Source organism: Leishmania martiniquensis, chromosome 35 (assembly GCF_017916325.1).
Source record: "Leishmania martiniquensis isolate LSCM1 chromosome 35, whole genome shotgun sequence".
Lineage (NCBI taxonomy): Eukaryota > Euglenozoa > Kinetoplastea > Trypanosomatida > Trypanosomatidae > Leishmania > Leishmania martiniquensis.
In genome coordinates this window covers 301,039-315,153 of record NC_090170.1, presented here as the reverse complement: position 1 = coordinate 315,153, position 14,115 = coordinate 301,039, and the positions used below count along the sequence as shown (strand labels likewise).

The 14,115-nt window shown below is 60.8% G+C and overlaps 4 protein-coding genes across 4 annotated transcripts; all 4 read right to left on the bottom strand.

The window, feature by feature from the left end:
- Positions 1 to 63: 63 nt before the first annotated feature.
- On the bottom strand, positions 64 to 2,589 carry LSCM1_00827 (uncharacterized protein; the record flags this gene model as incomplete). Its single annotated transcript, XM_067318461.1, has 1 exon — positions 64 to 2,589. The coding sequence occupies one exon, from the start codon at positions 2,587 to 2,589 to the stop codon at positions 64 to 66; it is 2,526 nt and encodes an 841-aa protein (XP_067174566.1).
- A 3,625-nt stretch (positions 2,590 to 6,214) lies between these two features.
- LSCM1_00826 (uncharacterized protein) lies at positions 6,215 to 8,311 on the bottom strand (the record flags this gene model as incomplete). The annotated part of the gene is made up of 1 exon (XM_067318460.1): positions 6,215 to 8,311. The coding sequence occupies one exon, from the start codon at positions 8,309 to 8,311 to the stop codon at positions 6,215 to 6,217; it is 2,097 nt and encodes a 698-aa protein (XP_067174565.1).
- A 588-nt stretch (positions 8,312 to 8,899) lies between these two features.
- Positions 8,900 to 10,453, bottom strand: LSCM1_00825 (uncharacterized protein; the record flags this gene model as incomplete). The annotated part of the gene is made up of 1 exon (XM_067318459.1): positions 8,900 to 10,453. One exon carries the CDS (start codon positions 10,451 to 10,453, stop codon positions 8,900 to 8,902), a length of 1,554 nt encoding a protein of 517 aa, XP_067174564.1.
- A 645-nt stretch (positions 10,454 to 11,098) lies between these two features.
- On the bottom strand, positions 11,099 to 12,685 carry LSCM1_00824 (uncharacterized protein; the record flags this gene model as incomplete). The annotated part of the gene is made up of 1 exon (XM_067318458.1): positions 11,099 to 12,685. The coding sequence occupies one exon, from the start codon at positions 12,683 to 12,685 to the stop codon at positions 11,099 to 11,101; it is 1,587 nt and encodes a 528-aa protein (XP_067174563.1).
- Positions 12,686 to 14,115: the final 1,430 nt, after the last annotated feature.

The window sequence follows — 14,115 nt, the reverse complement described above, 5'->3', positions numbered from 1 at the left end:
AACGCTTCAGCATGACGGCGTCTCCGACCTCGGGTTGATGCGTGCTGCCGTCTGGGCATGCCGTCATGGCTTCGACGTCGCAGCCGGCCTTGGCGGCGGCTCATTCGCCGCGGCGGAAGCTCCCTCGAGAAGGGGCGCTTTTGCCACTGCCGTCGACGATATCGCCTGAGAGGTGCGTCTCTTGCGCGCCGGTGCCGTTTTCTTGGTCGACCGCCGCTTTCGGCTCGTGGGGGCGCGCGGCTCTTCTTCGGTCGTCTCTGCCTCATCGACCCAGAGGAAACTGTCATCAGCCATGGTCGACGCCGCGCGCGACTCGTGCAAAAGGGACGCTGCTGCGCTGGGAGCCGGCGGCGACGGCTCAAGCAAGGCGGGCGAAGGACCACCCACTGCGCTCACACCGCTAGTCTTCCGCATGCCTCCTCGCGGGTGCGGCTGCTGATGCTCTACGGCGGCAGCGGAAGCTCTGCCAGAGAGCTGATCGTCTGCCTCATAGTAGTAGTACACGAACTGCTTTGCGGCACCGAGCCCCGACGTAGGCCTCGCCGCCCTAGCGCCTCTCGTTCGCTTTATCCCAGTTGGAGAGGTGGGGGAGGGGAGGCATTCAGGTGTGAAGGAGTTCCGCTCGCGAGTGTACACATCAGAGCTCCGACTTCGGCGAGTGAAGACGTACACCGGGAGCACTGCTGGTGTAATGCGCACGGCTGGCACACACGTTGGCAACCCGGTAGACACAGTCGGAGGCCGACTCGTTAGCGACCACCGCGGCGCCTCTCTACTCGCGGGACTAGTGGCAGCGTGCCCGGTGCTGCTCGTGTACACATCGATCAGCTCGGCGTCGAGGCAGAGAGGCTGGCCCATACCTGTCGCGGGACCAGCGACCGCAATGCAACCTTCCTTGCTGTGGCGCTGCCGCAGCTCCTCGAGCATTTTCTGCAGGGGATTTACCCCCCGCGACGGCGCAGCTTTGGGCGCCAGCGACGTACCGTCACCGCTGGCGACGGGGTCGACCATCACATTCGGCACGGAGATGCGAAAGCGCTCCGCCACATCGCCGGTGCTCGTCTGGCTCTCTTGCCGCTTTGCCACCGAAAGGCAGGCCGCGTTGCGCGCGTCAGGACTCGAGGGTGGTGACCGAGGCGTCGCTTGCTGCCGATGGTGACGGCGAACAAGGCGCCAAAGCCATGCGCGATCGAGCACCAGGCGCGCTGCCAGTGGGGAGTGCGCCTCATCCGCCACCTCTTCCACATCCTCTGTTTCCCTTAGCCACTGATGCAGTGCCCTGAGGAGGGCAGGGGCATGAAGGAGATCCTCGGAGAAGCGCTGCTGCATATGGGGCGGCGTAGACGCGCCGCCGCTTCCCTGGCGTTGGGAGCACCGAGAAGAGGAAGGGCGCATCGCTGTTGTGGCTGGGGTGTCACATGCACTCTTTACGTTGGGGCAAGCTGGCTCTTCCGAGCCTGGGCCTCTGCGAGCGATACCTGGCGCGCGAACCAGGTGATTGCCAGATACCATCCAAGAGAAGTTAGGACTCAGCGACTCGGCAGAGGGCGATGCAGCGTGTCCGCCGTCCACTTGATGCGGCGCAAGAAGCTGCGCTGTGTGGCAATGCCACCAGCGCATGTACTCTTGAATCATTTGAGGCACGTTGTAGAAACGACGTAGTGCGACTGTGCGATGGGGTACACGCACTGGATGGATGGTGAGCGCCGACGAAGACGGTGACCGAGGCGCAGCTCTCGCGGAAGATGCGCCAAGGCACCGCCACAAGGACTCCTCCGCGAGCTGCTGAACTTGCTCCACCGTTGTTGCAGCACGTTCCACTCCTTCTGTGTCGATGGGCGTGTGCCCGGATTGCCACTCCGCGCCATCTCTATCGAGAACATCAGCTCCGTCGAGAACCCCGCCATCTTCGTCGAAGGCGCACTCGAGGAAGCTCAGCACGTCACCCTCCCGAAGCGCCACGCTGCGGCCCTGCGGCACTCGGTCTGGGCCTACAAAGATAGGATTTTCACTGTGATTGATGAGGAGGTAGTAGGAGGCCGTGAAGGCTGTCGGCGGAGGAGGGCCAGCAGCATCTGCCGCTACATCGACGCCTGGTGTCGTCGGCTCAACGATTACCACGTCATGATGGTCACCGACTCCGCCATCCGCCATCGCCTTGGTCCCGCTGCGTGGTAGGGGCGGGTACGTTTTGTGGAGTTGCCGGTGTACGGCTGCTGTTTGCACGTACACGACGCGGGCATGAAGCCTACCGGCACACTCGTGTCGTAGCCTGTAGATAGCTGGAAGGGCTGAGTGACGTCCAAGCGCCACGTGCGCCACTTTCGTACACCAGTAGTCGTTTGTCCACGGGGACGCGGCTCGACATGATCCCGCCGCAACGTAGGAATTGTATTGGGCATAGAACGGGGCTAGCAGCGCTGGCGTCGGCAGCCTAGGAAGTTGCACGTCCTCGTTCCACAGGCAAGAGTTGACAACGGCCAGCTGAAAGGTAGTCGGCTCACCAGGGCAAGAGGACAGGGCGCTGTCATGCGGAACCGCAGCTACGGGGGAGGCTGCCTTGCTAAAGGACTTCCTCTTTCGGGGCATGCCACAACGGAGCTGCGTGGGCGAAGAGAGATATCTCCGGAAGGGCCTCTCCTTCGAATGGCGCTCGCGCACGCTCAGTGAAATGCGAGTGGCGACGCGCAGTCTATTTTAGTGAGGTTAGAGGTTCAATCTATAGGTGTCCTTCTGAGCGCGAAGCAGACGCCACCGGTCAACTACCCACGCTCTCCCCCGCACACGCACCGCGTACTTGGAGGGAAAGGACCGAGTCAGTTCAGTCCGAGAGTCGCTCGCGTCCTTGACCGGATACGGTCTGCATGGCCGCTCGCACTCCTTTTAGGTGCGCAGGTCTCCGCTGCGCGTGCGGCTGTTGAGAGGGTGCAGGAGCTCTGGAGTCAATGGTGCCTTCGCTTGCTGCCTCCGTGTTGAATTCGCGTGTGCTATGATGAGAGGCTTGCGCAAGGCCACTAAGCTCATCGCCAAGAGAAGGAGGGCAGAGGGGCGGACAGAGAGGGGCGTGAACTTGAAATGGGAGGCTGCGCACATCGAAGGGAAGGAAAAGCGAATTCAGCACTTCGGCATGGGTTCCGTCGCGACGGATTGTGCACGGGGAGGTGACGTGCATTCAGCTCTTGCGCTCTCTCTCCTCCTCAACGGCGCCGCTTACCTGACCAACAACCGTAGCAGCAGCAGCAACAACAAAATCAGAGTGCAAAGAAACCGGGAGATGAAGAAAAAAAACGGCGAACCCATTTGACTCGCGCGCGTGCGCGTTTTCCGCTACGACGGAGCCCACATAACTCTTGCTCCCTTCTGCGCTCTGGCGCTCGGCCAGGACGGCCTTGCTCAAATGTTTTCCTCGCTGCCTGCCCCCCTCTCCCTTTTCGCCACTTCTCCAGTGCGCGTAGAAGGAGGGGGGAGGCGGGGACGAGAAGGAGACGTGCACTTCGACCTCCTCTCCGTGACGATTGTGCGCCGTCCAGAGACGCGCTCTCCGGCGTATTCGCGGCATTCTCCACCTTTGCTTTCCATTTGGTCGGCCTTTTCTTCTGCTGCGACACTCCGGCCTCGAACCGCGCTGGCCTGCCCTTCAGCGCCTCTCCCTCCGTTGGTCGCCCGAGTGCTGCGGCCATGGCACAGCTGTGGTAGCGAAGAGCGCGGAGCCTAAGGGACAATAGCTCACGCTCCTTCCACCTCTGTATCCAATGACCCGTGAGCATGCGCTAACTTGAGCTCAACAGACCGCTAATGCGGAAGGGAGCTGAGGAACTGCCCCCCCTCTCCCTCCCCCCTCTTATGGAAAAGGTCGGCCGTCACTTAGAGCCAACCGCTTCAAAGGCAGTCCCTTTGCCGTCGATGCCTCAGAGACAGCTCAGCCTTCCTTTGGGTATGGGATGCGCAGCGGCGCTGTGGTGAGGTCACTGCGGTGCCCCCTGGCTCCCCGCCGGAATCCAGTTTTTGTCGAAACTCTCGCGAAATGCAGAGCGGGGCACTGTGGCAGTAGTTCGAGCTCTTCCATCCGGGGCTGCGTTGCTGAAGCAGCGCTGCTGCGTAGCCCTACGCGAGCCCATGTTCCCACGATCTGCTCTAGAGTGATTGCAGGCCTGCTGTGGACATGACGGATTTTGCTGATGCGGAAATGAGAGGGAGGGGGGAGCGGGCTACCTCATCGCCGCCTCGCTGCCTGTCCGTCCTGGTGAAAAATACACCTCGGCATAGCCCCATGCGAAAACGGATGGCGGTCTGGTTCGTTCGTATTGTGCACATCACATATACACGCAATGAGGAGCCGCTAAACTGACGATCTGCCTCCCTGCGTGCCGCCGCTGCCTCTTTGAAGTTCGCGCGCGCTTAACGGCCTCGCAACGTCATTCGCTGCGCTTCGCACAGGTCTGCGTGCATTATGCCACGCCAGTTGCACTCCTCGACCACCAAAAGTAGCAGGGGGAGGGGGGACGGCTTGCCATCTGCAGCGGCTCTTCATTGAATACGGCTAGGAGGGCCACGCGAGGTGCAAGACGCCTTCAGGTTCACCGCCCGAACTCCCTCCATTGCTTTGCGGATGGCATGACATAATGTTGCCGATCCAATGGTGTGCACGGTGGAGGTGGCGCAGAGGGGGTGAGGGCTCCATCTCTGCAACTGTGGCCGTGATTGCCTGTCCTACGGCCACGCCCCACCGGGCGCCGTCGGACAGGGCGCGATGTATGTGCTGCTAACGGCGGACTCGCAAGACAACGCTGCTGTACGCCTTGTTCGACCGCTGGACGGCATGACAGAAGGCACCCAGTTCGAACCACAGACAACACCGCACCCCCATCGAATCCTGGCGGACCGACAGCTGTGAGGACCAGGCGATTTACGGCACCCACTCCCCTTTCAAATCGAGCCGCCAGGGTGTGCGCTGCGTGATTCGCCTAGAGCCCTTCGATGGCGATGAACTCCGATGATTGGCGGAAGGCTGATGGGCTCCGCCTGACCGGCACGCTATGGCAGGCTTATCCGCGCACTGTGCATCGCTGCCCCCTTGAACACGATGATTGACGCTGTCCAGTTCTGCTTCTCGGCCTTACCAGAGGCTGACGATAGACGGATTCTGCGGTTCGATGGCATCGCGAGTGGCCCAGTGGAAGACCACGCATATAGCTGGGCCAGTTGAGTCGATCAGGCCATGCGAGAAGAGCGGTCGCTAGCCCAGAATCACTGCCATGGGCGCCAAGTCGTCCTCTGCCAGGCGAGACTCACGAGTTTCTTCACCCATTGGCGAGCAGTGGGCTTTGCTGCTCTACTGTTCAATTACCCCCCCAAACACCCTTCAGTCTTGGTCACGTCCTGCACGGACTGGCAGTCCTTTCGATTGGTGCTCCCGCACCAGTCTCTCCGCTGTGAGATGCGTCACAATTCCTTCTCAACGCTTTCTTCGGGCTGCCTCGGCGCTGACTGAGCTGCTGCCGAGGCACCTCTGCCTTCAGTCCCTCTGTGCGCATGGCAATGCGTGCGTGCCTGTTTTTTTTTCTCCTCATCCGCCTTTCTCAGCTTCCCCTCTTCACTGCCTTTCCACTCACGACAGAGGAGAGAAGGGCGGCGTCTGCAGCTCATCTCTCACCGACTCTCTCACTTTGCCCCAACTTGTTCGACTGTACTTGTCCAACGCTGTCGGTATGGTGACCGGTAGTGCCCAAGTGAGTGCGTGTGAGAGAGAGGGAGACATCTTACCGAGCGAGAAGTTCACGCATTGCTGCTGAAATGCTGCTCGGGCAAACGCATACGAACCGCAAGCGGTCATCCAAGTCCGAACGCTTAGATGCGTCCTGACACTGCATTGAAGCCCCTCTCTGAGGCCCCTGTTGAAAAGAGGATCGCGCTCTCGCCCGTCACGCGTTCACTGCTTTTTCTTCCGCACAGGCGGAGGTGGGAAACACGCGGGAGGAAGAAGGATAGCGGGCACCGGCTGCTCCACAACAGAGTTTTACCATGGGGTGTGCAGGCATCAGATGTGTATGTCCGATACTGTAAGAAGCGCTGCCGTCCCCCCCTTCCACTCCCCATCCCCCACACGCACACACACACGAGACGGGCGCACGGCAAATGATCGTTATATCCCTAATCTTGGTGATTGCCTGAACATCAAATTGCGCGCGCCACGACATGGGCACGCGTGCTCATTCTACCGCGGCGGCTTTGCGTGAGGGTCCATTAGATTCACAATGTTCATGGGTCCACGGTTGCCGGGCTCGTAAAGGCGGTTTAGTCGCTCCTCCTCGAGCATCTCAAACAGACCGACGCGCCGCTGCTTACGTCGCTTCTCAGCGTCCTGCGCCATCGCCTCCACATCGATGCCGCGCGCGCGCAGTTCCTCCAGCCGCTCTTCTTCAGACATGGCCGCTAGCCGCCTGTAGTCCTCGTCCAATGAGTCTTTGAGACTGCGCTGCCGGAAGACCATCATCTGCAACGTGATGCTCACCAACACCAGTACGACGATTAGCTTTGGCACCCGCGCGTACTTTGTGTCCAGCACAGGCGAGCATTTGGGGCACTTGCACCAAAACCGATAGCGGTCGTGCAGAACGTATTGCCGGTTGTCAAAAGACCACTGCGGGGGCACGTAGCTGATGACCACTTCCTCCCCGGCGTCGATCTCTTTCTCTGCTCGGCAGCAGAAGAGATACACCGGGGCGTCGGCCTCGGTGAGGTCTGGGCAGGCCGAAAGGCGGTCTTGGCTGCCAAAGAATGCCGCGCTCCGCTGTCCTTCTGGCAGGCCGTCTTCAGCCGCGGCCGGGACGTCTGAGGCGTCTCTCGTTGCGGCCGTCGCGATAGCCTTCTCATCCTTCTCTTCTGCTTCCGCAGCGTCGACCCTGGCTGCCTCATCTAGATAGTAGTCCGTATCGCGAAAGACATGCACCGGCACGATGTCGTACGTCGCGTTCGGCGCACAGCTGTGATTCAGGAACCCCGCCTCGGGAAAATAGGCCATGCCTTTGCGCTCCGAAATGCTGCTTTCAACGAGGAAGCTGTTCAGGTCGATAATGGCGGCTATGCGTGCGATGTGGATCGGGTGCAGCTCTAGTGCACCAAGTACGTCGACCCCGCCAATAGCATCTATCACTCGCGACGTGCTCGAGGCGGGCCAGTGTTCCAAGAGCGAGGAGGGCTGCCCTGTCAGAATCCAGTCGTGCAGGAAGTCGCACGCTCGCGCGTCACCGTCGCGGCAAGCGATAAGAATGTCTGTGCACATCTCTTCCAGTCGCTGCAGTTCGCCTTTCACACCTACGTTCCGTGCAGTGCTCTGGACAATCATGATGGTCTCTCCTTTCGCAATGCGCCGCGTCGCGAAGACGCCACGCCCGGTCAGCGCGAAGCTGTGCTTGATGACGGCCTCCTGAAGCACGCGGCCATTGTCCTGCGGGAGCTGCCGCTGCAGTGTTGACCGGTGCTGCAGCCCCCGGTACGATTGCGGCAGCTTCTCATTGACTGAGGTGTCGTCAAAGTCAACCTGCCCAGTTCCGCCCGTCTGCCGAATTTGCCCGTCGCCGTGAACAATGAAGGCGCCGATCGGGGTGTTCTTGCGCACCCACGGATGCTCTTGCGGCGGGGGCAGCTGTACCGCGTGGTCCTTGCGGGCAAACGTAGGGTAGTCCGGGTCAGGCACTTCCGTCTTCATTTTTGTGTGCAGCTTGACCCGGCGAAACGCTGGACTGTTCTCCTCTGGCTTTGCGGGGAGGGGTATGGCTTGGTTGCGTGCGTACCTGGAAACTTCGACCTGTCGCTGTGCCTCGTCGAGGAACCGCTGAACCTCGTTGCCTTCCGCCGTGGCAAGCGCCTCTTGAGCGCGGGAGAGGTGGCTATCGGGGATGACAGTGCCACTCGTCTCGGCAGCCGTAGGGGACAAGGACGCTTCCCGCGCAGAGCCGTCCTCTAGGCGAGACCGCTGCTCGTGCTCTGATGAGACATCTTCGAAGGCTACAAAGCCCCTCCGATTGTAAGGGCGCTCCTGCGTTGTGGCACGTAGCCTAACACGAGGGTACAGGGATCGATAGGAGGTATCGGCGTCTCTGCGCTGGTCCGTGGTCGAGACCGAGTGTGGCACCGGTGACGACGCTGCCGGCTGTGGCGCCTTCGACGCACTCACCTTGGTGTTAGTGGCCGTGCTGGACGACGACAACGGCACCAGCTCTCCAGGGGTTGGGGCCGTGGGGCTGCGCTGCCAGCGCTGCGCACACAGTGGGGGCGCGCACAGCACCAGCGGCCGAGACGCGCGGCGCATGGGGAGGCAGAGCGAGCGCTGCGGAGATGAGAGGATATGAGAGAGGTGGACGCGGACAGCCGCCACCGAAACAAATCAGATTCTCGACGGGGCCTCTGCACGCACACAAAGCGAAGAGACGCGCGTCCTCCAGTGTCGTGGCGGCAGCCGTCACACCACGGCGCTCCCTCCCTCTTTCGCGATACAGTTCAGTTCCGCGAGGAGGCAGAGAGGGGCGGAGCTGCGCTGCATGAGAGGGTGTCCAAGCAATCGTAGAGGGGCGTGCGGGGAGGTGGAGAAAAGGTGGCTGGGCAGGCATCCAAACAGGAAGATGGACATTCGCGAGTGATGAAGCGGCAACCACCAGCGCGAGGCATCGACGAAAGATACCCAAGTAGATGAGAAGTGCTGCAGATGTTGATGTCATACACTCATGCATCAACCTCGGACTGCATCGACTGGTCTGTGCTCGCGTTCGGCTTGCTTTCGGCACATACACAGAGAGAGAGAGACCCACACGATACCTCTGTGCATCTGCGTTGATGTGATGACCAGCGCGATGCAGCCGCCCCTCGCTTCTCTTTTCTGGACACCCTCTTCACCCTGTATTTACAAGTGCGTCGCAGAGGAGGAGGAGACTGCAGCGGCAGTGAAGAGCTCCGCAGCCTGGCTGGCTGCGATGGCAGCACTTGCGTACTCGGCCGCTGTGCTCGCGTTACCAAGGTGGTAGTGAAGAGTGGGGCGCGACCGACAACGGCCGCCGCCATAGACACCGCCCCACCAAACTCGGAGCCACCATGGAATCCCGCGATGGACTTGCCACTCGAGCAACCTGGACGGCGCTTGTGGCGCTGCCGCGAGCGTGGAGTCAGCTGGCGCACGCGTTGCGTGCGCTGTGGACGGGACACGTGCAAATTGCGCTTCCTGCACGCAGGCGTACTTCTCCTCGCGCGAACGTCGAGGCCGCACATCGGCCTTCGCATGCGCCGCGTCCACGTAGAGGACGCGGGGCAAGCCGCTGATCCCCACAGGGATGTAGTGTGCCTCATCATCCAGGTTGCACTCAAGGTGCCCGGTGTCAGACAGCACCGGATACCCAAGGGAGACGTCCGTCGCCGTCATCAGAAACGCAGCTTTGCTACTTGTACCTCCGCTCGACATGCGCTCCTGCTGTTGCGTCGCCAGCCGACGCCAGTGCTCGGCATAGGTTGTCGTGTAGGCGGTCGCTGAAGCTGAGGGGCCACACAGGAGCAGGTAGCACCACGGCTGTCGCAACGACAATGGGGCGAATCGCGATGCGAAACTGTGCGGTAGCGCGGCGTTGGACGAGCAGGCTTTCCTGGGACGACAGCGCAGGAGTTCTAGGCGACAGTCGTCCTCACCCTGACGCTCCACTGCTGCTGGTGGGCTGACGGACTGGTCACACAAAAGTGGGTTGTTGGGACACGCCCAGAAGCCGACCTCTTCAATCCAGTGCGTCGTGTTGAGGGTGATGTAGCGGCGCGACGGCCCACGGGCGACTCCACGGGTGCCGCTGTGCGACTCACTGCCTTCCACTGTCAGTACCACCTTTATCTCCAAGACCTCAGCGATACGAGCGGCCACGTGGTGTAGCAGCCGGGCTTGCCAGCGCGCAGAGCCAGCCCACACGCTCAGCAGCGGGTTGAGCACGCGAAAGCATAGCAGGTAAACCGCAAAACACGCGACGGACCGCAGCGTTTGCGAAGTGCTAAGAGGGGCTGGCCGAAAGTGGAGCTCGGTGCAGTGCTGCGCTTCCCAGACAGAGAGTTGCTGAAGCTGCGCTCGCAGATCTTTCTCGGTGATGAGGTGATCTGGAAGACCCAGGAGCAGTGCACGCATACGCTGCAGCGCACAAAAGAAAAGGACCTTTTCAGAGTTCGTGTGCCACGCTGAGGTGTCCTGCCGTGCGCTCGCCGACGAGGAAGACGGGAACGACGACATAATGGCCGATTGCTGCTCGACGGCTGCCCGCAGCCGTGAATAGGCGTGAATGGCGTCTTGGTGTGGTCGTTTGCACTGATCCAGCTGCTGGTCGGCGGCCAGCTGCGCCGCACGGTGTGGTACGTAGACGTGATGATAGCCACCGTAGGCTACTCCACCTCCGGCAAACACGCCAACGGCCCAGTACGAGAGCCGGGGCATCCTGTCCACCACCTTTGACGGAGAGAGGGGAAGGAAGAGGAATTGAAAAACAGCCTCGGCGCCCTTTCCCGTGAAAGAGGCGACATCACCTGCACAAGTGCCGCACTGCGGGATGCCCTTTCAACGCTGACGCCGGCAGCGATGAGGGTGGCTGTTCGTGAGGGTTGGTGGTGGAGCGCGGATAAGAAAAGGCAACGCATTATGCAGACGCATTACCGCATGGAGGGGATTGGGGGTGGCGGAAGAGGCCTCCACATTTACAAGACGGGTATGGGCTGCGAGATTCGCGGACGACGGCCGGCCCGCAAAGCCAGCCCATCGTCAAGATGGTGCGACGACAAGCGGTAGCGAAGAGCGCGTCGTGGTCCATGTGCCCTGTGTATACTCGTCACCTACACGCCATCCGCAGAGACGCTCGTTGTTGCCCTTTTTTTTTTTCGTTCGCCCCCTCTCCTCCCTTACCCTTTTCCCGTCTTGGCTGCCACCACAAATTTACGCATGTGCACACAGAAAGGTGCACCGATGATGAAGCGCTGGTGGCTATGACCGCGCATGGGTACGCCGGTGTTGAAGAAGCACGAGCATAAAAAGAAAGAGCAGCGCTGCACCACCCGCCTGCAAAGACACATGTGCAACGCCGGTGCGTTAACGTGACGTTTTGTACCTGCAGTAGAGCCCCAGCACAACGGCGGCGACAGGTAGCGCACGGGTCAGAGCGAAGAAGCTTAGCGCTGCCCAGTTAGCTGTATACGGAGCGCCATGCGGTGGGTAGACGTCTTGTGGCCGCCCATTGTTCTGCTGCACCGTCATAACAAGCCCGCGGTGATCGCTGGCGGTATAGTTCTCGTTGAAGAGAAGATAGCCGTCCGCCGGCACAGACTTCGTTGCCGCCTCGTCCGGCCCCGCCGGCGTGCCGTGCACCTTGTCGTCTTTGGAGCCGTCGATGGTGTGAAGGTAGCGAGAAGCGTACGAGGTGGCAAGGATGCTGCCGTTCTTCTCGAGGGCAGCAAGGTCGACCGGCTTAGCGCCATCGCGGGCAGTGCGAAACGGGTACGGCTGCAGATTGCTCAGCAGTATCCAATCGAATTTTCCACGTACGAAGCCATGGTAGGCGGGATGGTCTAGCGTGATGGAGGTCACCTTGTCAGACGGGTCGTACAGGCACAGGTTCACATTGGACATGCGGTCTTGTTCCGCCTTTGTGAAGCCGTACACGTATTGCCACACCAGAGAGTTGCTGCACACGAGTTGGTGTACACGCGAGATAGCGCGTGCCAGGAAGCGGAACGATAGAGGAGAGAGGCGGGCCTCCAGGAACTGCATGTTGCGCCCCAGCACCTTGCGCTGCAGCCAGCACGCCTCCTCCTCGCCGAAGCTGAGCCAGCGGAGTCGATCCGTTCCAAAGAGCCGGCTTAGTCGTACGATACCGTGCGCCATGGTGTTCAAGTCCCCCGCAAGGAGGAAGGCGGGCCGTCGCACACTCGCGCCGTTCACCACCGTCGACACGTGTGTGATGCGCTGCATATCAGCCATGCAGTCCGCCAGTTGCCGCACACGCTCGAGACCCCCACAGTATACTTCAAAATGACAGCAGTAAATGTACAGCGGCGCCATCTGAGCCGAAGTGCGGTCTGACGAGTAGACACAGACACGCAGGGTACTGCGAAATCCTCGGCGCGGCTCGTTATACAGATGACCCACCTCCTCCCACTTGAGGGAGCTCGTGAGCGGAATCACGGTCGGCTCTCGCAGCGACACACAGCGACTGAGGATTGCGTTGCCGTGGAAGTGGCGGCTCTTCGCCGACTTGAGGGTGTCGCGGTCCGAGTTCGTTGGCGTCTCCGGCTCCAGCGCCGGCTGTGAACGGGGACCGATGGCGGCGTCAGGGGTCCGCAGGCTGGAGTCGAGCTCCTCGAATTCGCACAAGAAGTAAATCTCGGCTTCGAGGGCCCTGGCGATTTCTTTCGGCACATTTGCATAGCTGGAGCGGCGGCAGTTGATGTCGAGCTCCTGCAGCACGATCAAGTCGGCGTGCAGCGCTTTCAGGTCCGCGATAATGGCATCAAGCTTGATGCCACGCTCGATGTTCCACTGGGCCACGCGGAACGTATCGCTCAGCTTGGCGCCACTGCCATCTCGCCGATTAGCGGGGCGATAGTCATAATGCAGGATGTCGCCTGCCTTCATGGTCTTGAGTACCTGCTCTTCATTTTTGTTATCCGACATGGACATGGTGATGTGTGTGAGCCGGCCAACAAGTGACAACAACGAAAAAAGGATGCCGAGAAGGGAGTACGTATGTGTAAATAAATATAAACTTGTGCGCGCGTGTGTGTGTGTGGAGGGAGAAGAAGCGGGGGGGGGGATGGTGCGCCAGATTGGAAAGCGATAAGTTGAGTAGCACTGGCGCCACCAGGCAACAAAAGAGAACAGCACTGAGGAAGATATGCTCAGAGATGGGTCGGGGAGGGATGAGGAAGAGTGTGTGTGTGTGTGGGGGGTGGGAGGAGGAAGCAGAAGAAGCCGGTAGTGCTGATGATGGCGATCTGGTGCCCGATACGGTACAAGCGCGACGAGACACCGTCTTACACGAAACACGAGAGTGAGAAGGCGAGGAGGGGGAGGGGGGCCGATGATGAATGCGGCAGCTAAGGGGTATGTCTCGAAGGAAAAGCACAGGGGAGCAGAAGCGAGAAAAAGAAGCCGTTGAAACACAGAGGAAACAGAGTCATGCATAGATGGCGGGGTCATGTAGGACAGCTGATTGCTACGATACAGGATGGCGCGTTGCCACCGCAACGCGAGGTAGCGGCCCAGCGAGCTGTGGATGGGGAGGGGGGGCGGGGGAGAGGGAGGCCACCAGCTCGTAGGCGGTCGCCGTGATTTGTGCAGCGTGAGGGACGAAGAGACGACGGAAGGCGTCGACGCAGCTCGTCCATCCAAGTTCACGCGCCTCCCTGTACGCTGCGAAATGCATACATCAACTGGAGGCCGATGCTCTCTTCACCTTCACTATCCCTTCGACTTCTTTCTCCCTCTCTCTGATGTTGTCTCCCCCTCACTCGTCATTGTGAGGGCGGGCTGAGGGACGAGAAGGAGGGGCATACACGGAGCATCGTTTTGTGCCAGGGTGTCCCTTCTCTGCCGCTCATCGTGGGGCCAAGCGCCATTCCACCTCGCTTGCCAGACGCGGCCCATCACGCGGGCGCGAGGCAGCCGTATAGCTACGCGCTACAGCCAAGCGCCGACTTCGTCGTCTGAGCACGCCAATCCGCCCCCCCCCCCATCCTCCTCTCACTGCCCCTACGTCGTACGCGTTTGGGGCCCTGCCACCACTAGCGGAGGTGGCCCGGCACTTGCATTGAATAGAGGAGGAGGGAGGGTGAGGGGGAGGGTACTGCTTGGCATCCCTGCACCGAGTGAGGTACCGACCCCCCCCCCAAAGTCGCCACACACCGCTTGTGGTGTACTTTGCCAACGGCACCAGTGCGCCGCTTCACGGTGGATATACGACGCACACACAAAAGAAAAGAGCTGTCGCCTGACACGCCATCCATTGCGGAGCACCCAACCTCAGTACCACCAAAGCACATATACACACTAACACATAAACGCCGCGAGGTGGCGAGAGAGTCGATAAGCGACAGCGGCGACATGAAGAG